The sequence below is a fragment of the Malaclemys terrapin genome, chromosome 2, assembly GCF_027887155.1.
Source record: "Malaclemys terrapin pileata isolate rMalTer1 chromosome 2, rMalTer1.hap1, whole genome shotgun sequence".
Classification (NCBI taxonomy): domain Eukaryota; kingdom Metazoa; phylum Chordata; order Testudines; family Emydidae; genus Malaclemys; species Malaclemys terrapin.
In genome coordinates this window covers 132,212,400-132,239,568 of record NC_071506.1, presented here as the reverse complement: position 1 = coordinate 132,239,568, position 27,169 = coordinate 132,212,400, and the positions used below count along the sequence as shown (strand labels likewise).

At 50.4% G+C, this 27,169-nt stretch overlaps 1 protein-coding gene across 2 annotated transcripts; it reads left to right on the top strand.

Moving 5' to 3' along the window:
* The first annotated feature begins 533 nt into the window (after positions 1–533).
* LGI3 (leucine rich repeat LGI family member 3) lies at positions 534–18,942 on the top strand. 2 transcript variants are annotated; one of them, XM_054020896.1, is made up of 8 exons: positions 534–865; positions 9,975–10,046; positions 10,629–10,700; positions 10,972–11,043; positions 11,518–11,589; positions 12,129–12,298; positions 12,518–12,682; positions 13,831–18,942. In XM_054020896.1, exons 1-8 carry the CDS (start codon positions 654–656, stop codon positions 14,646–14,648), a joined length of 1,653 nt encoding a protein of 550 aa, XP_053876871.1. In that variant the 5' UTR covers positions 534–653; the 3' UTR covers positions 14,649–18,942. The 2 variants fall into 2 exon arrangements, with proteins under 2 accessions (XP_053876871.1, XP_053876872.1); XM_054020897.1 differs by lacking the exon at positions 12,518–12,682.
* Positions 18,943–27,169: the final 8,227 nt, after the last annotated feature.

The following is a 27,169-nucleotide window of genomic DNA, read 5'->3' as shown; positions in this document are numbered from 1 at the left end:
AGTCACAGAAGCGCACACAGACTCTCGGGTACATAAGAGCCCAGTCAGAGCCGTTCACAACCCATACATGCTCCATTGTGCACAGCCCCGTACATACAAAGTACACACACAGTCATATATTTGTATACACACCACATTTGCATGCACACTACAAACATTCACAGTTACATTCTTGCACATGTATTTTCAGATTCACATGCACACACAGAGAGACACACATATGTATTCAAACACGCCTGCAGAATTCATACCTAGAGAGAGACACACATACACAGTTACATGCAGTACATACATACACTCATGCCTGCAAACACACTAGTGCATGCAGTATGCACACGCACACATGCTATTGCACGCGGCACACTCCCACACTCCCCATGCACCACAGAGATCCCCAGCCGTGATATCACTTAGACGAATCATTCAGCAGCAAAGCACTCCTGCTTCCCCCACCCCAGCAGTTGAGTGTGGTGCTCTGCAGAGAAGCATGATGGACTGTGGCATCCTCACTCCCAGGATTGCTTCAGCTCTTCACTGCAGCTCCTGGGCTTGAGAGCAAAGCCAGGAGAGGAGGGAGGATTACAGAGCAGAGCTGAAGCAACAGTCCACGGGGGGATTCTTCTCCTGCAGGGGAGGGAGGCCAGGCCAGGGCGATGGCTGAGCTGCAGCCAGGGAAAGTGATGAGGAGGGGGCAAGTCCTTGCCTTCCTCTTGATCAGCCTGGCCTACCTCTGGCTGCCTGCAGGCTCCAAGCGAGCCCCCAAGCTGCCCCCATGTCCCCAGAGCTGCTCCTGCACCAGGGACACTGCCTTCTGCATCGACTCCAAAGCGGTCCCCAGGAACCTGCCCCCGGAGGTCATTTCCCTGTGAGTATCAGCAGAGCAGGAGGGAGTGGGTGGAGGGGGGATCACTGGGATGAAGGATGGGGTATAGTGGGGGAGGTAGGTGGGCTGGGGGAATCTCTGGGGTTGTGGTTGAGGGAGATGGAGGTGGAGGTGGGGAATCCGTGGGGTTGATCGAACTTTGGACTAAAAGGCTGAGGGCCCTTGATGCTGTTGGATGGTTCCCAGAAGTCAGCATATTCCTTGGGGTTACACCAGAACGGGGTTGTTGTGGGTTCGAGATGGTGTGTGTGTGAATCCTTGGGGTATATGTGTACACAAATGTATGATGTGTGTTTAATAATAGCCCTCTGTGTGCGTGCAGGTTCTCGTGTATGTATACTGTAGCTGCTTTTTGATATGAGAAAATCATGTGTGTGTCATGTAAACATGTCAGCATGACCATGCTGGGTATCTATACCTCTTGGGTGTATTTTTCTTTCTGATCATTTTATGTGTCTGGGTGTGCATCAGTGTAAGCATGTGCATGGCTGCGTGAACATGTTGTTGATCAGGTGGGGGGGGTGCGCATACATGCGATGCATGTGTGTGGTGTGCAAATGCATTATGTTTATAAATGAGCAGGTTTGTGTATAGAAGTTTGTGTCTGTGTGTGTGTGAATGAAAGCGAGGTGTATGAAAAGTAGTGTGTGTTGGTGCAAGTGCAGTAAGCGTGTGTGTGTGTGTGTGTGTGCGGGGAGAGAGCTACACGAACACTCTTTCAGCCGTGTGTTGCCACCTCCTGGGTAGCTCCTCAGCACAGAAATAGGCAGCCCTTTCCTTCCACTGTTTTAGTCACAGCTGATCCAGACCTAGCAATAGGTCCTGACTGCCCCCTTCGGTGTGGCACCATGCCACTTCTCATTGACCTCGAAGGGCTCCTGACTCTGCCTGCGGGTCCCTCCTGGCCTGGCTGGGGTGAGAGCAGGGAAGGAAAAGAAATGGTTTAATCTAATCTCATGCGCCTGTCACTGCTATATCTCCGCAGTGACATACTGGAACTGACCCTTTGTAGATTGCCGTGGTGGTGTGGGGGCAGTGTGTGCGTGTGCTTGGTGGGTGTGTGTGTCTGGTGCCCCTGTATCTTTTGTCTGGGGTGTGCATCTGCTGTGTGGCATTCGCGTGTGTGTGTATGTGTCTGATGTTAGAGTGTGTGCATGTGAGAGAGAGAGTCCCTTTTTGTCTGCTGTGTGTGTGCACTGCATGCTCCCCCTGGCTATGTCCCTGCTGGAGCCTGAGAAATTCCATAGGAACACAGGAGCTGCCAGACTGGATCAGACCCGAGGGCCATCTAGCCCAGTGTCCTGTCTCTGAGAGCGGCCAGCACCAGCACAATAGCAGATGGGAGATATGCAAGGGTGGGGGGCAGATTAACTCCCATCCTGATCGCTAATAGAGGTTGTCTGAAGCCCTGAAGCATACCCCATTTCTGCCCATCCTAGGTCCCTTGTCCTTGGCTTGGCCCCCTCAAGCCCTAGAGCCCAGGGTGGGACGCCTGCTGACCTCATTCTTTCATTGTCTGCAGGAGCACTCTTCCTTCCTGCACACCCTGGCTCTGCTGCAGTCCATCCCCCTCACCAGGGTGCTGGGGAGTGGGAGAATGGGATGATGCAAATGAGGAGCACCTGCTCCATGCTGTGGGTCCTGCATTGCATTAGCCATTCCCCCCCCCCCCCCCCCACACACACACACACACTCAGCATCACTGCCTCCGTTGGCTTATTTCCAATCAGACTGCACTGGCTGGATCTGTCCCAGGCAGATCAGCTCTCTGCAGTGGGAGGCAGGCAGGCTCCCTTTAAACACGCATGGCCCTATTGACTGGACCTGCGGGACCTCCCTGGACCTACAGGCTGTAATTACAGCAAAAAAGAGAGCTCTTTAAATATACCTCCTCCACCTGGGGAGCAGAGGGCAGATATAAACTTCCCCCTGGAAAGGCTGTACCTGGATCCAAAAGCAATAACTGGAACACGCCAAGCTAGGACTAGGATAAGAGGAGACTGCAGATCAGGATTGAGGGGTGTCAGCAGAGCTGTGGCAGGCCCTGGGGCTGGGAGAGCAGGGGGACTGTGGGCCAGCATTGAGGGGCATTGGCAGAGCAACACGAGAGGCAGAGATGCTTACACAGCACATACCAGTTGAACCAGGCAGGAAATGCTTGTCCTCACGTGCAAGGATTTTCAAGATTTCTACATTTTCCCCATTCTGAATCAGGACCAAAAGTTGAAATCTTGAAAATATTTGCAAACCAAAGATCAGTAGAAAATTTCAAATTGAGTCCGGGAAAACGCATCATTTCAATTTCGACCTTTTAAAAAAAACTTTTCCTTTACCGTGCACTAAAATTTTGAAACTGAAAAACATGTTGACCTGAAAAATAAACTTTTTTTTTTCATTTGGAAAATATCCAAAAAGGGGAGCCCTCGGCAATTTAAAATGTGGTTTCAAGTTTGTTCGGAAACGGGGAAACCCGTAGAAACCAACCATCCTTCCCTGAGGGCAGCTTTGGTTTCTGTGAACGGGTATTTCCCCATGTGACAATGCGGTTCTGGCGGAACCCAACTGAGAGTGCCAACTCAGGACAAATTGCTCAAATAGGGCAGTTACAGCCCAAGGCTGGGGTTTTTCCACCTCTAAGGCAAACCAAACCAGCCAGACTAAGACTTCGGTCTCACCCCACTGGCTAACCGCAAGTCTCACAAGCAATCTCCTTAGACACTCCAGTTTCCCAGTATTACCACCAGTGCCACACGTTATGGGGACAAATGGTTATAAAAACCAATACCCCAGTAAAAGAAAAAGGTTCTCCTGATCCCAAAGGACCAAGCCCCAGACCCAGGTCAATGTACAAGTCAGACCTTACCCACAAATCACGCTACTGCCAATCCTTTAGAATCTAAAATCTAAAGGTTTATTCATAAAAGGAAAAAGATAGAGATGAGAGTTAGAATTGGTTAAATGGAATCAATTACATACAGTAATGGCAAAGTTCTTGGTTCAGGCTTGCAGCAGCGATGGAATAAACTGCAGGTTCAAATCAAGTCTCTGGAATACATCCCCAGCTGGGATGGGTCATTCAGTCCTTTGTTCAGAGCTTCAGTTTGTAGCAAAGTCCCTCCAGAGGTAAGAAGCAGGATTGAAGACAAGATGGAGATCAGGCATCAGCCTTATATAGTCTTTTCCAGGTGTAAGATCACCTCTTTGTTCTTACTGTGGAAAATTACAGCAAAATGGAGTCTGGAGTCACATGGGCCAGTCCCTGCATACTTTGCTGAGGTACAAGGCGTATCTGCCTTCTCTCAATGGGTCCATTGTATAGCTGATGGTCCTTAATGGGCAATCAAGCAGGCTAGGCAGAGCTAATCTCAGCTTGTCTGGGATGTCACCCAGAAGCATAGCATAAGTTTGCCATACAGACAGTATAGAGCCAATATTCATAACTTCGACTACAAAACTGATACATACATATAGACAGCATAATCATAACCAGTAAACCATAACCTTGTCCTAGACACCCCATTTGACCCCCTTTATACAAGATTTGGGTGCCACTACAGGACCTTGGTTGCAACAATGATCTATATGGTCCCAGTTTATGTCAATAACGTCACACCCCCAACGCAAAATTGATGCAGGAAGGGATGACACAAACATCAGTGACTGCATCCCAAGAGCTCCCCATCCTGGGTTCTGTCTCACTACAGCTAGTATTGGGTTAGAAGCCGTACCAGTATATAACAGAAATGGTTTATCAAAATCATGTTCAACCACATGATTGAACCTCTTTACAAACTCAAGGTAACACTTAGTTAGAACAATAGTGGATTGGATCTGCTCTGGCAGCATGGTTCCTGTATGTGCCATGTGATCTTGCCAAGAGCTAAAGAAAACTGCTACTTTATCCATACAAGCTCGGGCAAATGTTTGGAACCCAATTAACATCGAATAAATGCAGATATTAATGTTCTTCATAGTCCAGGAATCTTGGCATTTAGCCATGAAAGCAATATGGTAGTGTGCCTCCGTCTTCCTTTTCATACAGCACATTAGGTCTGGAATGTCTTTTCCCCTGTGAAAAGTTCCCATACTGTTTATAGGCATTACCTGTGAAACCCCAGTGTAACAAGGCCTTTTAACATAACGTGTGTTTTCATGTATTCCTTTTAACATGTCCCAGGGATTCTCCAAAAGATTAGGCACATTGTTAATTACAAAATTTAGCAATAACAACAAGTTCATTGCAAGTGTCCACCTACAGTCATGTTTGTCATGCCACACCTTTGGCTCAATACCATTGGAGTTTGGGCATTTTAGGGTTAACCTGTGGCTTCCCTTTGCAAAATTCAGTGTTCTCTTTCCTCCTTGTCCTGCAGGATCAAACCCCGATTTCTCTTGCTTAACAGAATTCACTGGCTGATGGGGTGGGCCCTCTGTGCTAACAGCTATTAGCAAGTCCTTCCTTTCCCAGCCAGGCAAGTAATTTGCACTACCCCAGACCAGAGCCAGTCCACCAGTTTTCATATTCGTAACTGCTATCATCTCCAAGGCTGGACTCTGTCTTAAAGAGATACCACACAAATCCAAAGAGTCTGCGGGTGAGAGTTTGCTTCCTCTCCCCCGCATCCTCAAGCATTTAGCCATAAAACTGCTCTGCTCTGACACATCAGTAACCAAATCTGTCCTCAAACCCTGAAGCACAAACTGCTCATTTAAAGAATCAGAAAGGAGACATTCCTGTTCCAACACCATTGTCTCCCCAACAAGTTGGCCCCACACAGCCACTCGGTTATAGGGATGCCTCAATTCCTTAACAACTTTTACTTCCTCTGAGACCTTCTCAAAGCTACCCACACTGGATCTTTTAAAAGGAAAGTCAGAGGATCCATTCACAACAGACAATTTTTGGCTGCTAGGAACTGAAACTTCCTTGATTAAATCACTCTCACACCCTTCAGTTGCAGGGAACTGCTTGCACCGAGTACCATGAGGATTCCTTTCTCCAGGAGCTTTTCTAAGCAGCAATTCACCCCTCACAGAAATTCTGCCCTTACCCTCTTCACCTAGGGCTTGCTCTAAAGGCACACTTTCCTGAGCAACAACAGACTCTGTCTGGGTCTTACTTACATTCAGGATCACCTCTGGCCCATCAGGCAGATTTCTACACAATCCCCTTTCAGGTGAACCCATAGACTTCCTAGATAAAAGGTTAGAAATACTTCCCTTCTCTTTGCCACACACCAGCTTAGGAATTTTTTCCTTTTTGCTACAAGTTGTTAAACTGTCCGTAGGTAACACAACCGAATTACCTTTCTGCTCTCCTTGTGCCCTGGCTAGGGTATCACCCTGATCAGACAGAGTTGTTACACCCTTCTCCAACCACACATGAGCAACAGGCCCAATACAAGCATCAGAATTGTCTGGTCTCTGGGATTTCGCTAAGACACTAACTGGATGCAACCTAGTTACGGTGCCATTCTCCCCAGCAGATGCAAACTTAGGACCATTCCCTTCCTGGGCTTTAGTTGAATCCAGAACCAACTCTGAGACAACTAAATTACTCTCAACCATCACAGGCCGAAAGGCACCTTCTGTCTGCTCCACAGACAAAAAAGAGTTGGAGACGCATTTTTCTTTACTAGACATATAATTTGGGATTTCATTTCCCTTGTCCCAGCACACCGGGCTGTTCACAGACAACTGCTTGGAGACTGGGGTAGCTTCCTCCATAGGCAAGTCAATACCCCTGACAGACACAGGCACATTTCCTTCACTGTCACTATTATTCGCACAGGAAACAGATAAGGTATAGGGACACTCATCTTCCACTCTCCTTGCCTTCCCAAACTGCTGACTAGATAAAGCCATCAGCTCACAAGACTGCCTAGGCTCATCCAAAATCTCCTTGTTCTCCTCTCCCTTCGCTTGATCTAATTCCAGATTTACTTCTGAGACATTAGATAGATATTCAGAAACTTCATTCACAGCCAAACAGCTACTTTCCAAAGACAAACTTTTGGAGAAACCCTCCATAGGCACAATCTTAGGATCAATCCTCTCTTGTGCCTGGTTTGTATTAACTTGACTGACCATAGCTTTAATATCATTTCCAATCATAATATCCTTAGGGATTATGTCTTTTACTCCCACAACCATGGTGCCCTCCAATCCCTTCCATTTCAGGTGGATTTTAGCCAAAGGCACCCTGACAAAATACTTAGATAAGGCTACAACAGTTACATCTTCACCTGGCAAATAATCTTCCTTCCTGACAAGACTTGCTTTAACCAGAGTAATATCTGCTGCGGTGTCCCTCCATGCCATACACCTCACTCCATTCACTTCTGCACTGCTAATAAACTCTGCATTATTTCCCCCATATTTAGCTCTAATGTGAGTTTTAAGGTCAAATTCTTCAGAGACCACAGAAACAGCATTTGCACACAGGGCACCAATGCTGGGCTCTGTGTGGCTTGCCTGTGAGTTTACAACAACAGGGTTAGCATTGGCCGTGGCATTTGGGGTTGCTGGTTTGGGGCCGCCCTTCAGTGTCGGGCAGTCTGGTCTCATGTGGCCCAGCATACCACAGTGATAGCATGTAACCTGTTCCGTCCTGGGATGTGAGTTCCTACCCCCCGGACCCCCTTGAACTCCTTTAGAAGAGTCAGGTTTATTTTTAAATCCTTCCCTCCTCTTGAACTGGGGAGAATGGTGATCAGTTTTCCCCGGGGTTTTACACCCTTCTCGAGCCCTGTTTTGGGTATGGGCATCCGCAATCTCTGCTGCCCGTAGGACTGACTCAGGGTCCCTGTCACACACAGCTGCTCTCACATTGTCCGGCACAATGTCTAAGAACTGTTCCAAAGTTATTAAATCCAGCAGTTTTTCAAAACTCCCATGAACCTTGGCTCCCATAACCCACTTTTTAACAAAACCCATCAGCTTATGAGCACATTCTACAAAAGTACAATCCTTAGACATTTTAAACTCTCTAAACTTAACTCTGTAAGATTCAGGAGTAACCTTGAACCGCCTTAACACAGAATCTTTAAACCGCTCATAATTTAAGGCTTCTTGTTCCCCCAAGTCATTAAACACCTCCCTGGCTTTTCCAGTCAGTCTGGTCAGCAGGACAGGCATTCGCTGACCCTCAGGGATCTGGTACAGATTGCAGAGGCGTTCAAAGGTAGACAAAAACTCCTCTATATCCTCAGTATCATTGTAAATGGGACACATCCTTTCCCAGTTTTTCTCATGGTGGGGGGGAAGTGGAGTACCAGGTGGGGATGACTTTCTCCGCTCTTCCATTACTTGGAGCTGAAGTCTGGCCGTCTCCTGTTCAGCAACGAGCAGCTCTAGACGTCCCTTACGAGCTCTCTCTTCTCTCTCATCAGCCTCCTTCTTTCTTTGATCAGCTTCTTTCTCTCTCTCAGCAGCCTCTTTCTCTCTCTCTCTTTCTAACTCTGCTATTTTTTGCTTCTCCAGCAATCGAAGATCTGCTAGCTTCTGTTCATGCTCAAATTGCAGTTTACTTGTCACCCTTTGCATCCTAATTTTTTCTGCATCTTCTGCAGCCTCAGGTAAGGGCTGTGCTCTTGCCCCCTGATCACTGGCTATTAACAGATTTCTCAGTTCTTCCTTTGTAGCTTTCTTTCTAAAGCATATCCTCTTTTCTGAACACAAATTTTCCAGGGCTTTTTTGCCAAGTCCCTCATATGCTCTTTGCTCAGCCATTGCAGCAGCTCTTTAACCAACAAAACTCTCAATCCCAAAATTCAAATTTGGATAGCGCGGGGTTCTGACCCAAAGCTTAATTGACCTGGTTCTGTGGATCCAAGCACGACTACGCCACTGTGACAATGCGGTTCTGGCGGAACCCAACTGAGAGTGCCAACTCAGGACAAATTGCTCAAATAGGGCAGTTACAGCCCAAGGCTGGGGTTTTTCCACCTCTAAGGCAAACCAAACCAGCCAGACTAAGACTTCGGTCTCACCCCACTGGCTAACCGCAAGTCTCACAAGCAATCTCCTTAGACACTCCAGTTTCCCAGTATTACCACCAGTGCCACACGTTATGGGGACAAATGGTTATAAAAACCAATACCCCAGTAAAAGAAAAAGGTTCTCCTGATCCCAAAGGACCAAGCCCCAGACCCAGGTCAATGTACAAGTCAGACCTTACCCACAAATCACGCTACTGCCAATCCTTTAGAATCTAAAATCTAAAGGTTTATTCATAAAAGGAAAAAGATAGAGATGAGAGTTAGAATTGGTTAAATGGAATCAATTACATACAGTAATGGCAAAGTTCTTGGTTCAGGCTTGCAGCAGCGATGGAATAAACTGCAGGTTCAAATCAAGTCTCTGGAATACATCCCCAGCTGGGATGGGTCATTCAGTCCTTTGTTCAGAGCTTCAGTTTGTAGCAAAGTCCCTCCAGAGGTAAGAAGCAGGATTGAAGACAAGATGGAGATCAGGCATCAGCCTTATATAGTCTTTTCCAGGTGTAAGATCACCTCTTTGTTCTTACTGTGGAAAATTACAGCAAAATGGAGTCTGGAGTCACATGGGCCAGTCCCTGCATACTTTGCTGAGGTACAAGGCGTATCTGCCTTCTCTCAATGGGTCCATTGTATAGCTGATGGTCCTTAATGGGCAATCAAGCAGGCTAGGCAGAGCTAATCTCAGCTTGTCTGGGATGTCACCCAGAAGCATAGCATAAGTTTGCCATACAGACAGTATAGAGCCAATATTCATAACTTCGACTACAAAACTGATACATACATATAGACAGCATAATCATAACCAGTAAACCATAACCTTGTCCTAGACACCCCATTTGACCCCCTTTATACAAGATTTGGGTGCCACTACAGGACCTTGGTTGCAACAATGATCTATATGGTCCCAGTTTATGTCAATAACGTCACACCCCACAAAAACAAATTTAGCTGAAAAGTCCCTGACGGGCTCTGCACACTGCTGTCTGCCTACCTCCAGCCCACACTATCCTGCTGTCACTTCTCTGAGTGCTGAACTCCCCATCCTCCTGGAATGGTCCTGAGCTTTTCTCTCCCCGTTTCCTTCTCCGCAGGACCATGGTGAACGCGGCCTTTACTGAAATCAAAGCAGCAGCCTTCGCTCACATCCCCATCCTGCAGTTCCTGTACGTCTCTGGGTCTCTCATTGGGATGGGGGCTTGTTATTGCCACGGCAGTCCCCAGGGAGGGGGACACAGGTCTTCCCATACCCTGTGAGGCAACAAGGGCTGGTAAAGGCTCGGTAGAGTCTCCTTAGGGAGGCCTTGGAGCTGTAAGGTTTGATCTCCCGCAAAGCTGGACCTGCCTGATCTAGGTGGCTGAATGGTGAGGTCATGGGAGATACAGATGGGCAGAGAAAACCTCCCCTCTATCCCTCTCTCTGGGGCAAACCACAGGTACGAGGGAGGACTCTGCTCCCCCACCATCCTACATGGAGGCACTACAGCCCTGTGCAATGGGAAGGCCTCCCCCACTCCATGGAACCTTCCCTGGCCTGGGCATCAGGGGTTAACCCCTGGCCATGGCTGAGCTGCAGCAGGTAGCATTTGAACTCACAGCCTGCATCCAGATCTCTGCCTTCTCGGTGCACCCCCGGCAGTGGGAAGGGGTTCCCGTCTCTCTGATTCTCAGCCTAGCACCCCCAATGCAGCCCAGCTGTGCTGGAGATGGCAGCCCCTGGAGCTGATGTCTCACCTTTCTCTTTGCAGCTTACTGAACTCCAACAAGTTTACGCTGATCGGGGACGATGCCTTCACCGGCCTCTCCCACCTGCAGTACCTGTACGTGCGCCTCTCCTTCACACCAGGGTTGGCTGGAGGGAGGGGATGGTGGGAAATGGGAGGAGAAGGTCTTTCAGGGGGTGGGGGTTGCAGGGAAGGTGCCTCCTCTGGTTAGGGTTGGGGGGGTCACGGCATCCCACCCTATGAATGCTCTTCTCCCATCTGAAGGGGCCACCCCAGGAGAGAGGGGAGCTCAGTCCCTGGGGCTGCTTGGCAGCACCACCTCTCAGGGAGCAGAGGGCGTGACCTGTTTCCCCATTTGTCCTCGCAGGTTCATTGAGAACAATGACATCCGCTCGCTGTCGAAATTCACCTTCCGAGGACTGAAGTCCTTGACACACCTGTGAGTATGATCCGTGCTGGTGGGCATGGCATGCTTGGCATGGGCCTGTGGGCAGAGTGCACCTAGCACACCCTGTGGGCATGCCATACCTCACAGCATTTGTGAGTATAGCACACCTCTCACATGCCTGTGGGTATAATGTGCGCCACAGAGCTTGTGGGTATAATACGCCTGACATGCCAGGCACGTGCCTGTGGGGATGGCATGCCTGACACAGTAGTACAACGGGTCCATCTATTTGTGAGTTTCGCAGTGAGCAGACAACCCTACCTCTCTGACTTTTAGGGTGGTAGCTACGCCTATCAAAGAAAGCAGGAGACGTGGGGTGGGGGTTGCCACTGTGGACACAGGGCTGGCTTCCGGTCCAGGCCTTCTGCCCAGCGTCCATTCGAAAGGAGGTGCCACTTTTCCTGGCAATAAGTCTCTCTCTCTCTCTCTCTCTCTCTCTCTCTCTCTCTCTCCCCTCTCTTTCAGCTCTTTGGCCAACAACAACCTGCAGACGCTGCCCAGAGATATCTTCACACCCCTGGACATCCTCAGTGACCTGTAAGGCCCTGCCCAGGCCTGCTGCCACCACTAGGGACCTGTTATTGAGGGAGACGCTGTCCCATGCTGTGTAGAGCCAATGAGCAGGATATCAGAGCCCAGGAACCTTGATCCCGGGCTGGGCCAAGGTCCTTGCAGCCGCCCAACTGCCTCCCCATTCTCCTGCTTACCCCAGTGCCTTCACCCCACCCCTCCTGGCCTGCAGATCCAGCGCCCAGCTCCCTAGCCTTCTCTTTGGGGTGGAGGATGTCAATATCCACATGCACCTTAGGGCTCTGTGGGCTCAGAATACAGGAGGGAGAACAGAGGGATGGGTCTCTTTAATGAGACACAAGGGACTAAATGTGCTCCCCACCCACACACCAGGGTTGAGACTAGCTTCCCCCAGAGCTGGAACCATTTCCTTCTCCAGGCCCAGACCATGGGGACATGCTTTGGGGTTCCCGGCCTTGTCTGTAGCTGTGGGGTGGTGGAGGGGCAATAGTGGGGTTTCATTGCTCACGTGACCAATGCTCTATTGTAAACCCTCCCCTCCACAGGGACCTCCGGGGCAACGCTTTGATCTGCGACTGCAAAATCAAGTGGCTGGTGGAATGGATGGAGAGGACCAATGCAACGGTGCCTGCCATCTTCTGCAGCAGCCCCATCCGCTACCAGGGGCAGAAGATCCGGGACCTGGCCCTCAAGGACTTCAGCTGCATCACGACAGGTAGGACTGGCTGCTGGCTCTCACTGCTTCACTAGGCACGACTCGTGCTCGTTTAGCAGGCTGGGGCTGGAGGCAGGAGAGAGTGGATACGGGGCCACTTTCCATCGGCGTGGTTGAAAAGCAAAGCCGTTGGACATGCTGCCACGGCCAGGGAGCAGTGGGCTGGGTGGTGTGACGGGGGTCCCCACTGCTGCCTCATCTTCACCCCTTCCCTCCCAGACTTTGTGGTGCACCAGGTCCTGCCATTCCAGTCAGTGTCAGCTGAGCCCTTTGTCTACAGCAGCGACCTCTATGTAGCACTGGCACAGCCCAGTGCCAGCAGCTGCACCATCCTCAAGTGGGACTATGTGGAGCGCAAGCTATGGGACTTTGACCGCATCCCTGGTAAGAACCAGCCGTGCAGACAGACATCCTGCCATGGCCCTGTACTTCCCTGGAGGAGTGGGGCCAGAGATGGGAGACAGCAAGTCCCATAATAGTGAGCACGAGGAGAAACAGCAAGATCCTATCATCAGGGGTTCATGATCACTTGCAATCAGTCTCTCATTGCATGAGCCAAGAAGAGGCACATGGCAGGGGGATAGGAAGAGGGCATGTTAGCCTCCCTGGCGTGGTTCAGGGTGGGCTCCTGGGAAGCTGTGAGCTACCCATGGGGTTTACGGTGCAGAGCTTAGGGGCAGAAACACCTGGCAGTGCTGGGTGGTTCTTCCCACTCCCTTTGGGCAGAGGCAGGGAGTGCGGATTGCAGGAGCTGTCACCGCAAAGCAACCTGGAGCCCCCTTCAGATTCAAGGCCAACAACAGGGTGCGTGCATGCGTCTATGGGAGAGTTTCCAAGTGTTTGTGTGTACATGTGAAAGTGCCGCTGTGTGTGTATATGTGAGAGGTTATAGAATCATAGAACTGTATGACTGGAAGGGACCTCGGTAGGTCATCTAGTTCATGTCCTTGCACTGAGACAGGTCCAAGTAAACCTAGATCATCCCTGACAGGTGTTTGTCCAACTTGTTCTTAAAATCCTCCAGTGAGGGGGATTCCACCACCTCCCTGGGAAGCCTAGTCTAAGGGAGGGTTTGGATTTTCCATCACTATGCAGGTGTGTGCAGAAGTGTGTGGTATGTGTGTCTGCAAGCAGGTATGCTAACGCTGCTCACCTGGGACACTCTCCTCCACTAGCTACTGGAAACTGCTCCAGAGCTATTCACTTGGACGTCATCCTTCCAGATGGGCACCAAAATCCAGTCCGGGTTCTTCTCCTCTCCCCGCGTGCCAGGAAGCGCATGTGTCTGTGACAGACACAGGTGAAAAAGCTTTTCAGTCCTGACAGGGGGAGGGAACCCTCAGCCTAATTCACTTTGGGTATGAAGAGCGGGAACTGGATTTCTCTGCCCACCTGGCATGGGCTCTGGGTGCATCGCCGGGAGGACGAGAATCTGGGCTGGATCTCTGTGGCCACCCAGAATGGGCTCTGTGTGCACTGGAGCAGGGGATGGGGGGCCTGCCCTGCTGACTCTGCCTTTTGCCCCCTTGCAGCTCATTCGGCCGTGTACTGCAAGCCCATCGTGGCCCAGTCACAGCTCTATGTGGTGGTGGCACAGCTCTTCGGTGGCTCCTACATCTACCGCTGGGACACCAACGTGGACAAGTTCATCAAGGTCCAGGACATGGACAGCAGGAAGATCCGCAAGCCCAATGACATCGAGGCCTTCCGGATTGACGGCGACTGGTACTTCGTCATCGCCGACAGCTCCAAGGCCGGCTCCACCAGCCTCTACCGCTGGAACCAGAATGGCTTCTACTCCCACCAGGCCCTGCACCCCTGGCACCGCGACACCGACGTGGAATATGTGGAGAACGAAGGCAAGCCCCGGCTCATCATCTCCAGCAGCTCCCAGGCCCCCGTCATCTACCAGTGGAGCCGTGCCCAGAAGCAGTTTGTGCAGCAGGGGGAGGTGGCTGAGGTGATGGACGTGCAGATGGTCAAGCACTTCAAGTTCAAGAAAGACAATTACCTGTGCCTCAGCCGCTACATCGGGGATTCCAAGGTGGTCAAGTGGGAAGGGCAGCGCTTCACTGAGCTGCAGACCCTGCCCTCGCGGGGCTCCATGGTCATGCAGCCCTTCCTGGTGTCCCAGCGCCAGTACATGGCACTGGGCAGCGACTTCTCCTTCACCCACATTTACCTCTGGGATGAAGAGAAGCAGAAGTTTGTCAAGTTCCAGGAACTCTCCGTCCAAGCCCCCCGGGCCTTCCACTACGTCCCCTTGGAGGACATGGACATCCTGCTGGCCCCCAGCTTCAAGAGCAGCACGCTGGTCTACAGGCACATTGTGGTGGACCTCAGCTTGTAAGGGGTGTCCCTGCCGCCTGCCCAGCTCCCTGCCTCACGCCTAGACACTGTGCAGAGAAAATGTTCTTCCACTTGCAACACCCCTGGAGCCGGGGACTCCAGCGCACTGCCTCTCCTCAGGCTAAAGCTTCCTGTCTGTGCCCATGCGCTGCCCCACGGCCATATCCATGGACAGGTGCAGAACACACACATACTCACACAGGCCCATCAGTCCATGCATACCCAGCACACATTCCATCCATGCACTCGTATGCAGGAGTGTGTACTCACCACAGTCATCCCTCCATAGATAAACTCATACGCATATGCACATGCCCTCCAGCATCTCATACACATTACATTCCTGCCCATATGCCTCCAGCACACATACACTCCAACACTCCCATGTACACCCCTTTGCAGTCTCCTAGCCATACCATATGCATCTACACTCACTCTTTACATGTCCATGCAGTCCCTGTGCACCCCATTAACAAACACACATTCCTGCACCCCTTAACCTCACGTCCATCTCCTCGCATAGAGCCTTATATTCATGCCCATATACTGCCGTTCATGGACAGCCACATCCATGTACAATCTCAGATCCATGCCTGTACACATCCACTCTCACTACTGCACCTTCCACACACACACAGCTACTCCTGTGTGCACATTCTTATCGGTGAACCCAGATACGGTGCATTGGCGGTGCACCATGCCATGCTGCATCTCCCACCCACCGACACACATGCATACATCCCTGTATCCGTCACCCTGAACCCTCCCTGCAGCCCCCTCTGCACACATGCTCCTGTCCCCATACACAGCGCCGGGTAGCAGGCCTGGAAGAAGCCCTTGTCGTGACTTCTCCCGAACTCTTCCGGCAGCTTCTGCCGCACTTCCTGTAGCCATCATCCATGTTCAGATTGTAGAGACATTGCTCTGTGCGGCTGCACCACTCCTGAGACCACCTGACCCTCTTTGGCTCCCGCAGTCGCCCTGCAAGAGGGCTCTCTGGAAGTGTGCCCAGTGGCAACCTCAGCCCAGATCATCCCAGCGTCCTCAGTGAGCTGCCTTCCACAGCCTTTTGGGAGCTAATGGAAGTAGGACTGGAAGGCACCCTTTGTACCTCCCCCACTTTACTGCAGTGAATTGCTTTGCTTCCCTCCAGGCATCTTCTCTCTGTCAAGCTGCAGGGGGCAACATTGTCTGGTGGTTAGTGTAAGGGACTGGAGCTCAGAAGTCCAGGCTTGGCTTTTCTACTGACCTGCTGTGTGACCTTGGGTAAATTGCTGTGCCTCGGTTTCCCCTTCTGTAAAAGGGAGATACTGTTGCTCGCCCTCCTTTTTGACCTGCAGACAGGAAGAGCTATCAGCATGCTAGCTATCAAGTCTAGTGCATGAGCCCATGTGCCTTGGGCGCATATATCCCCATGCACAAATCCAGGGCCAGCGGAGAGGGTCAGAGAGCATTCGCTAGTGCACAAATCTAGTGCACGTGTCCAGGACACCATCCCCGTGCATATGCACCGGTGCACAATCCCAGAGCAGAAATCTAGTGCATCTGCTCCAGTGCACAATCCCGCTGCATAAGCACCAGTGAGTCTTTCAGGCCAGACCGGATGGCAGCTAAAGGGAAATGTGCCTGTGCTGCTTTGTCTAGTGTGTGGATTTCTGTCCTGCCTTTCGCTTGCCATGTGCTTACATGGCTCAAGTTAAATGGAATTGCTGACAGCCACAGCGACAGGGAGTGAAAGGAGAGACTCCTCCATACAAGAGGGACTGGAGAGAAGGAAGCCAGGGGTTTCCTGAACTACCAAGGTTCAGCCCACTCAGCTCCTGGCGTGATCCCAGTGCTGGCTCTGCCTGGCCTTTGATGTTTATGGATGACATCAACCAATGGCTACAGGGCCCAAATCGTCTCTCAGTCTCACTAGTATGTTCCCCACTGACAGGGTGGAGTTGCGTCGGTGTCAGTGATAGGAGCAATTGTCCCCTGAGCTCCGGTATTCTACTCAGGGAGGCAGAACTCCAACCTCCAGGCTGATTCCCATTCACCCCGAGCCCCTTTACACCACATGCCTTAAAGAGCATGTAACTAATCAACCCCCACGTGGAGGCCAGGTTGGTGCAAAGGGGCTGTAGTGTCCGCAAGAATCAGACCCATAGCGTCTCGATGTTCCCTTTGTCTCTAGTGCAGGTGTGGACAAACTTTTTGGCCTGAGGGCCACATCGGGGTTGCGAAACTGTATGGAGGGCCCGGCCCGGTAGGGAAGGCTGTGCCTCTCCAAACAGCTTGGCCCCCACCCCCATCCACCCACTCCCACTTCCTGCCCCCTAACTGCCCCCCTCAGAACCTCTGACCCATCCAACCCCCCCCTGCTCCTTGTCCCCTGACTGCCCCCTCCCAGGACCCCCCACCCCTAACCATCCCCCCGGGATCACACCTCCTATTCAACCCTCCCTGCTCCCTGTCCCCTGACTACCCTGACCCCAACCACACCCCCGCTCCCTGACAGGCCCCCTGGGACTCCCACACCTATCCAACCACCCCCTGCTCCCTGTCCCCTGACCGCCACCCTGCCCGTTATCCAACCCCCCCGCTCCCCGCACCTTTACCATGCCGCTCAGAGTGACAGGACTGGCAGTCATGCCACCCGGCCAGAGCCAGCCACGCCACCGTGCTGTGCAGAGCACTGGTGGCGCAGCAAGCTGAGGCTGCGGGGGGACAGCAGGGGAGGGACCGGGGGCTGGGCTCCCCAACTGGGAGCTCAGGGGCCAGGCAGGACAGTCCCGCGGGCCAGATATGGCCCGCGGGCCGTAGTTTGCCCACCTCTGCTCTAGTGCATCACCAGGGATTGGAGCAAAAGTCCCAGCTTGCTCTGTGATTCTGTATGTCCCAGGCATTGGTGGGAGGTGCAGAGCAGCCCAGCGGATGATCGTTTCCCAGCTGTGGGAAAAACCTGCACATCTACAAGACGTGCAGCGAGGATCTCTCCCTTCATACTGTGCTTATTTCCTTTGATCATCAGAGAGGGAGTGGGGACTGGTTCCCTGTGCCCGGTTTGCTGATATCCTGCTTGTGTGTTGGGGAAATGAGACCCTGCCCCTCCTCACTTCCTTGCAGGGTGCCTAGAGATGGGGAACGTCAGAAAGTTCTGCTCCAAACCCCCTCTCCTCTGGGGTCTCCAGGCCTCTTGTAGCTGCAGATCTCAAAGGCAGGGGGCTTTGTGGTGGGTCAGAAACACCAGGGCAAAGGAACTTTGGTAGTTGGTTTTGGTGCTTCATCTCCTGGCAGGTTAACCAGGCGAAGGCACCTGTTTCCCATTATGTCTCTCTCTTTATTCGTCCATATTGCCGATCCACAGACTAGCCCAATCTCTATCCATTTGTCTCTATTGCTCATGTCCTTAAAAGTCTTTAGGTGCCTAATTCCCATTGAAATCAATAGGAGGTAGACACCTAAATACCCTTGAGGATCTGGGCCTCTGTCCCTGCTTATCCCTCCTTTCCCCAGCAGTTTGATCGTGCGAAGCATGGAAGAGCTGGGAATGGGCTATGTGTCGCCTCCTCCTGCCTGTGGGTGTGGTTTCACACAGGAGATAAAAGCCTACTATTGCTGCTCACTGAAGGAATTATCCCTTTAGAGCATGTGCTTTTAGCACTGATGGCTCCAGGTTCAAACCCTGCTGGTTGTTACTGGTGGAGGACAGGTTGTTACCTTTGCAGTAGGGGCACCTGGAAAGAAGGGGAAGGCTGATCAGCAGGTGAGGGCTTCAGGAGGGTTCCCCTATCCCTAACAGAGAATGAGCCTGACCTCTTCAGGCATAAGGATATCTCACCTGTCCTCACCATCTTACTCCTGAGCAGCAGTGCCCCAGTCTCAAACCCGCCTTCCCCTGCAGCTCCCACAGGCCCTGACCCTCCTCCCATTGGAGCAAGTGGCACAGCTCCCGCAGACTCCAGTGGGAACATGTTCAGGCTCGGGGGAGCCTGCTGTCAATGTGCAGTGACCCCATCAGCAGCCTCCCGTTCCCCTCGCTTCCCAGCTGGAGAGAGAAGCAGCCCTGAGGTTCTTTCGCCATCTGCTGGGGAGTGGTGACAGGGACGGCCTGGCCCTGCTGTGCGGGAGCCGAGGGGGAGTCCACATGCTGTTCTCTCATCAGCTGCCTCCTCTTGCCTGTAGTTCCCCTCTGGGCCACACTGCCCCCCTCCCCAACCCCCCAGAGCAGGACGCTCTCTGCATACGACTTATAACCAAGGTGTACGAGCTCTACAGAAATGCTTCCAAAAATAAATGCACTGTGACACTCACGCCGTCCTTTGTTCTGAACCATGAGCTCTGTGCTATGAAAAATGCCATCCCCAGGGATGGAGTGTGTGTGTGTGTGTGTGTGTGAATGCACAACCTAATGGAGGTGTTACAGACATGATAGTGTGTATGTGTGTGTATGCACAACCTAATGGGGGTGTTACAAACCTGATATTACTCTCTCCTCCCTGAGCATCCTCTCCCTTTCATCCCAAAATAGCCTCTTCCTAATCCCACAGTTCCTCTCCCAGTCCCGACAAACACACACCCTCCCCTAATCTCATAATATTTCCTCTCCTTAATCCCAGAATTTCCTTCCAACTAATCCCTGACTCCCCACCCTGGCAACACACAGCCCCTCCAGTTCCAGGACACCACACTTTCCCTTGAACCCCCTTTTCATTTTATCCCCAACTGAGGGAGAATGTTCAGGGATCGGCAGTTGCCTGTGGCCAGTGCTTTCTTTCCCATTGTCCCCAGCCCCCACGGGACCTCTTGACAGCATCTCTTGGCCACATCCCAGCCTGAATTGTCCCTGCTGGTCACCCAAAGTAGTTATAAAAGAACGGCCAGGCAATCGTAGCTGGACTCCTGCCACCCCACCCCCACCAGCCCCCGTTAGTATCTGACACATTACAAATGAGAACTCATCTGTGTGTGGACAGCCTTTGAGCCCTGTGTCAGCCACATTTCCAACCCGATGGGGTAGAAATCCTCCTGACAGATACTTTATGACTCATACTGTGTCCATCCGTCCATCCCTCTAATATTATACATGCCCATCTATCTAGCTGTCTTTCTGTCTCTGTGACTATATGTGCCTACTCTCTCTCACCAGAGATATTTATTCACTGTACCTGTTTTACACAGTGTTAGTCCCAGTAGTAGCCAGGGTGCTGTCGATAATATTATCAGGAGGCAATATTTAAGCAATAATGACTAAGGGAGCATGGCCTGGCCCCTTAGTAAACAGATGAAGGAGTTGTGGGCATGAGAGACAGCCTGGTCATTAGCTGATAGGGAGTCATTTTTATTTTTATAAGGCCTGAAATCAATGGGACGTTTTCTGTTGAATTCAGTGAGTTTTGGATCGGGTCCGTACAACATGACACAGTGATTGCCTTTCTGTGCTTTAAGGATTAGCAGTTGAATGCCTTGTACAATGGCCAGGGTTCTCACTGGCTGTGACTCTCACTGCTGGTCCATTCATTCCCACTTCGCTGTGCTCAGCAGGGACAGTCCCTGTTTATTTTTCCCAGCCGACTCTCACTTTCTCCTCTGTGAGTCAACCCCAACAGCCCCCAGCGTTTCTCAATACCAGCCACCATGGCCGCATGCATCCATCAGGGGGTTTTCCTGAGGCCACCACAGCCTCCTGGACAGAGATGGGGAGGGCAGGGGGGCAAAGCAGCAGCCCCTCCCTGCAGTGCCAATGGGCTCAGGAGACAGGCTTCAGCCTTCCACCACTCCCGCCTGGCTCCAGTGATGGAGCTCCGGCTCTGGGCTTCAGCCCAGGGCAACAGGGCTTGAGCATGGCCAGCCTTATGGGGCGTCATGGTCAAGAGGCAAGAAGTGGGATGAACCTGAGGTGCAAGGCCACAGAAGGGAGCTCAGGGCAATGGGGGGAGGGGAGGAGCAGGGTCCCAGGGGACAATGGAAACCCGGGGGGGGGGCAGTGGGGAGGCAGCGGGGGCTAGAGGTGATGGGTGGAGGGCCAGGGGAGGCAGTGGGGACCTGGGGCACCAAAATATAACTGTACATTATTTTTATTATTGAGTCTGAAAAAAAACCCCTACATAAATTAATTACACTGATTTGGACATGTATATGTGCATATTTATTTGTTTTTCCTAAAGTTAATTAAGTGTTTTAGGAAAATTTGTCAGACTGGCCACTAGGAAGAGTTGATGGCCGCCCTCTGAGGCCACCAAAAAATTTGTTGTGAGAACCCCTGCACTTGTCCAATAGGGATCAATAGAAATCAGAGGAGCCCCCGAATGCCTGTGTTTATAGATTCTAGAGGTAGGCAAAGATCCTTCCCTAGTGGTGAAAGCTCAGCAGAGTGATCGATGGGAAAGCAGGGCTCGCTCCCAGCCTTCCATTAGTTTTATAACCTTCAGCAGCCTTCACCACATTTTATTCAATACTGAATTAAACTAAGTGGTGTGTGGTACCTCTGGCATCCCAGCCCCCAGGGACAGGAACCCAGGGCCAGCTTTAGGTCGATTCCCCCAAATTGGGTCCCGTGCCTAAGAGGGCCCCGCACCCAGCCAGAGCGCAGCAAGTCCCGCAGCCCCGCTCCCCCGGCCAGAGCGCGGCAAGTCCCGCGGCCCCGCAACCCCGGCCGGAGCGCGGCAATCCCCACAGCCCCACTCCCCCGGCCAGAGCACGGCAATCCCCGCGGCCCCGCTCCCCCAGCTGGAGCGCGGCAATCTGAAGTGCTGCTGAAGACTTGGAGCGCCGCCCGGTGAGTACAAGCCCCACAAATCAGGCCCTGCACTTGCTAAAGCCGACCCTGCAGGAACCGCTCTGGTTTCTTATATAATCAAACTCTACCTTGAAAAAACATCTGCTGCATGTTCCCCAGACAAAGAATCCTATGTAAATATCCGTGGTGGAGGGCTCAGCACACCAGGACCTAGTATACAACAGCTGCTCAGACACTGTCACAACAGAGAATTACACCAGGAGCCAGCTGGTCCCACCTAATTTGACCAAGGGCTGATTTTTCATAAGGGCTGAGTCCATTTTACACAGTAGTGAATTTGCACAGACGGGCTATATCTAGGCTGGCATTTCCAAATGGGGCTAAGGGAGCTGGTATCCAACTTTCAGTGGGAGTCACTTGGGAAATCCCAGCCTTCATTTGCACAACGGTTGGGTTTGCAAATGAGGGCTGCCTCCAATTTGCATCAGGGATTAACTTTCACCAGGGTTGCATCTCTTCCCATCCCCACTCACCAGGTGTGCATCTACCATAAATCGCCTGTGAAATGACGTAGGTTTACAACTCAAAACCACACACAAGACTAGCACCATTCAGCTGTGCTCACAGCTTCCCTGAAAGCGGAAAGGGAACTGCTTGCTGTGGACGCTTCTGACATAAAGCTCAAAGGTCAAATTCACCCCTGGTATAACTCCATTATCTTTAGTGTTACATCCGGGAGGAATCTCAGGCCCTCTGCAATTAAAGAAGTTGCCACCTGCATAGCACACAGATAACCACAGTCGGTGTTTGGCTGGGCCTTGAATTTAAGAAGAAGACTTGCGATAGCCCTTATAAAAAAAGAATGTACCGCAGGACCCTTCAGGCATGAGCCAATACACCATTATTTGCAATGTTGACACTGCAGGGAACGGGGCTGTTAATGCAGGATGCTGTCCTATTATTTTGATAAGGGAGGTTTCCAAACAAAGCAGGGTGCAGGGAAATTGGCTACCAATTCATCTCAGAGACTGAATGACAGGAACTTTGTTCTCAAAACCAGTCTTTCCTATCATTGAGGTGTCTAGGCACCAACGTTTCATCGGAGCCTGTGATCATGTGAGAGATTCATCAGAGCATGTAATCGTCCTTTGCCCTTTTTTTGGAGGATCTCAATGCATTTTACATGTGTCAATGAATTTTCACAATGTCCCTGTGTTGTAGGGATTATCATCTGCATTTTACATGGGGGAAACTGAGGCACGGATTGCTTTCCCCAGTTCAGCAAAGCATTTAACCATGTGCTTAACTTTAATCCTGTACTTAAATCCCACGCACTTAAAAGTTAAGCACATGCTTTGCTGAATTGGAGGCATTGATTTTAATAGACTTTGAAAGACTACCTGGCCTTAACGTCAGATAGCAAAATCAGTGGTAGATCTAGGAGTACACCTCAGATCTACAGAATCTCCATCTCCAAACCTTCAAAAATCATGAGATTTCAAAAAATAACAATACACTTTAGGCTCTTTTTCTTTGTGTACTGGTTTCTGAGCTTTCAGGGCGCACTTAGGTCTCATGTTTTCAGGCTTTTTTCTGCAACCAATAGAGCTAGAAACTTGCTTTTATTTATAATGGAAAATGTGATTCTCACCTAATCATATGACTCCAGGAGCTGGGGCTTTAAGGAAAACATCAAATATAGTGAGACTTGACAACACTGGATCTGCTGAGTCCCAGGTCTGGGTTTTAACCAGAAGACCATCCCTTCTCCTGCTTGTGTAGCTCACAAGTACCTGTGCTTCTCTCAACGGACAAAAAGCACTATACGAACACAACAAAAAGAGTACACGTTGGGTGCCCTTTTGACTTTTTCACAGCCCAATGGGAGCACCCCCCACTGCCCATTGCAAAAGCAGCCTTGATAAACCTCAGGCACCTTCTTTTCTGTTCTGTGCCCTCTGTGTCTTGTGTCGTTTTCACGTTGCACTGGGGAAAGCCATTGCCAAAATGCAATTTTAATTTACCCGTCAGAGCCTGCGTGGTTTGTTTCTTTCCTTTGGGCGCTGGAATATGCACACGGATTATTTGTGTGCATGCGTCAAGCACCTTCCCTGTCAGGTTACACACAGCCTCATGATGCTGTTGTTTCACACAAGGTCCTTTTGTGGTTCACAAGAGCAGTAAGCAAAGAACTCAGAGTGAAATAGGCAAGCAAACATTGCAGAGGCACCATGGCAACAAACTGTCCAGTGACCTGCCCTCATCCTCAAAGGGTTCCGAGGCTTAGAGGAAAAAGTGCCAGCCGAGGGGGCTGCGTCACTTGGAGCTTTTTACAATGATCAATATTGATTTTCTATTCTGAGAAGTGGTGAACAGGCCAATTTCCCTTCCTTGTTTTTTTGCGACCTTTGAGACTTGTTTGGGTCGTGACCATCACAGCAAATAACAATGGGGAAAGCACTGTGCAGGCCAGCTCTAGCCCACTGGAGTCAGACGAGGGCCAATTGCTGAGTCATCAGTGGGTTTTTTCACTTTGATTTCACGAGGGCTCCAATCTACAACGGGAGGCTGAAATCATTTGTTAGGAAAGCACCTATGGAAATTTCTGCTGGAGCTATATTAACCCCTCCCTGACGACTTGCAAACACAAATCTCCTCTTTGTGCGCACTCATGCCCCAACCCCAATCCTGAGGAAGGAAGGCCTGGGAAATCACATTGGCTTAGCAGCCCATCTGGAAGCATAATCTGCTATGAAGACCACTATGGACAATTCTTTGGGGGTCCCTTTTTCAGCTCTTGGGATACCACGGTCATAGGCACTGTAGACACAGAGAGAGAAGTTCAATAGATCAGCAAATTCAGGCTCTGTTGGAGCAGGAGGGAGGGAATTCCATAGCTGAGGGCTGACAATAAGCTAGCTCCAGATCTTTTCTGTTGAAACCAAGGGGGCACTAGTATTAGGGGAGGGGGAAGGATAGCTCAGTGGTTTGAGCATTGGCCTGCTAAACCTATGGTTGTGAGCTCAATCCTTGAGGGAGCCACTTAGGGATCTGGGGCAAAAACAGTACTTGGTCCTGCTAGTGAAGGCAAGGGGCTGGACACAATGACTTTTCAGGGTCCCTTCCAGTTCAAGGAGATAGGATCTCTCCATTATTAAAGCCCTTCATAGTGTTGTAACTGCCCTGTTATCACATACAGAGAGAGCCAGAGCTAGACCTGCAGCTGGTGCAAACCGGAGTAGCTCTGTTGACTGTAGTGGAGCCATGGTCATTTATGCCAGCTGGGCCTCTGACTTACTAGGTTTATAGAGGAAACTAAAGGGGACTCTTCTGAAATAAAGGTCATAGGTCAAATTCACCCCTTGTGTAACTCCATTGGCTTTATCATTACACCAGGGATGAATCTGTGTCCCTAATCTTATGTTATGTATTGTTTTTAGAGTCCAGGGCTTGCATGGGCTTTGCAGGCGTGTCCTGCTTCCTAGCTTTCTAACACCAATATGATGTCATGAGTGCACTTCTAATAGAAAAGAGACACTGCAGAACAGATCCTCAGCTGGTGTAACCTCAGGTTGCTCCATTGAAGTCAGTAGAGTTACCCCAGGTACATCAGCTGAGGAGCTTGGCCATTATTGGAAGGTTTCACAAAAGGAATGGGTTGGAAGGAGGGATTTGAACGAGCAGAGGGAGGGTTGCTTAGTTCTATGCACATGAAGTGGGAGGCTAATAACATGGGATTATAGCAACACGATTAGAGCATTAAACCCAAAGCATTGTACATGTCACGGCTCAGGTACCTACACTAGAGCTATCAGTTTCATTTTTCTATCTCATCAGTTTTACCTATGTATGTAGTACCACAGGAGCATGAATAGGACCTAAAATCCGGTTAAGACTCCTTCACAAAAACACCTTTGTTGCAGGGATACTATTCACAGAGCAGGGGGAGGTTGGGGCATGCAGTACCTGCCAACTTTGGGAAGCTATGAATAGAGACCTTTGGAGAAAGATACAATGGAGTCGGAACACTATTTGGAGGGACAGAGTGGAAAAATTGTAGATGTTTTGCTCAAAAGATAGAAACTATGGCTCAAAAATGGGGACATTTGGGAAGTCTGGACAGGCCTGCAACTGTCTCCTTTTGTCCTAGCCTGTGGGGAAAGTAGAATCCTATGTGTTTTGCCATCTCTGGTGGTTTCCATGGAAATTATATTTACATCATGAATGTATCATTTCCGGCACAATAAATAACTTAAAGCACTGTGTCAAAGCCAACTATTGCTCTTAAGGCAAGCAACAGTTTGATCCTCAGAGCTCACAGCAAAAAGCTGGGATTCGGGACACCTGGGTTCTGTTCCCAGCATTCCCATTGACTCACTGTGTAATGTTGGACAAGTCACTTCTCTGCTCCATGTCTCTATTTTCCCACCTGTAAAATGGGCAGAGTAGATTTTGAGGCCAGAAGGGACCATTATGATCATCTAGTCTGAGGGTCTGAGTAGCACAAGTTGGAAAATGTCACCCAGTAATTTCTGCATGTGGCCCAAAAACTTGTCGCTGAACAAGAGTGTGTCTTTTAGAGCGATTTACAAGTTTTTTTTTTACAAAGAAGGATATGTGGCGAAGAGAATTGCAAATGAAGGGCAAATGCACGAATGTTTCACTGATCCTTTTTCATCATGTACACGGTAGTGATTCAGAGTAGCAGCCGTGTTAGTCTGTATCCGCAAAAAGAACAGGAGTACTTGGGGCACCCTTAGAGACTAACAGATTTATTTGAGCATAAGCTTTCGTGGGCTACAGCCAGTTTGGCCAATGTACATGGCAGAGAGGCATTGCTGGCACATGATGGCATATATTACATTGGTAGATGTGCAGGTGAACGAGTCCCAGATGGCGTGGCTGATGTGATTAGGTCCTGTGACGATGTCACTTGAATAGAATGTGGACAGAATTGGCATCCGGCTTTGTTGCAAGGATAGGTTCCTGGGTCAGTGTTTTTGTTCAGTGGTGTGTGGTTGCTGGTGAGTATTTGCTTCAGGTTGGGGGGTTGTTTGTAAGCAAGGACAGGTCTGTCTCCCAAGATCTGTGAGAGTGAGGGATCATCTTTCAGGATAGGTTGTAGATCTTTGATGATGCACTGGAGAGGTTTTAGTTGGGGGCTGAAGGTGATAGCTAGTGGTGTTATTTTCTTTGTTGGGCCTGTCTTGTAGGAGGTGACTTCTGGGTACTCCTCTGGCTCTTTTTAAAAATTGACAGTTGTTGCCTAGCAACAAGCCACACCATTCTTAAAGCCACAAGGCATTGAAATCTCAGCAAAACCTTTAAGCCAATGCTTAGCTTTAAGTACACGCTTAAGTCCCAATGAAGTCCACCTAAGCTAGTTGACCTCACTGGGACTTAAGCATGTGGTTACAGTTGTTAAGCATTTATTTAAGTGCTTTGCTGAATCAGAGCCTCAGAGAGTTGGGGTCCTGGTGACATCTGTTGTTATCTGGGGTGAATTCTCTGTCACTGGGGGCGATTTTAATTCTAGTCTTGTGATATTTGCTGTTTTCTTAAAGCCTCAGCTCCAGGATTCATGTGGTTACCTGAAAATTTTCGCTTTGTTTTTTTAAAGGTAAGATTTTAGCCCTTATGGTTTCTGAGAAACACTTGCAAATGTGTCCCAAGTGCACCCTTAATGCTCAAAAGCAAGAAGATAACAAAAGAGAACCCCCAATGTATTCTTGTTTTAAAATCTCATGATTTGGGGGGTGGAGGCTGACCCGGGGTTTTTGAAGGCTCAGTGTTAGCGCTGC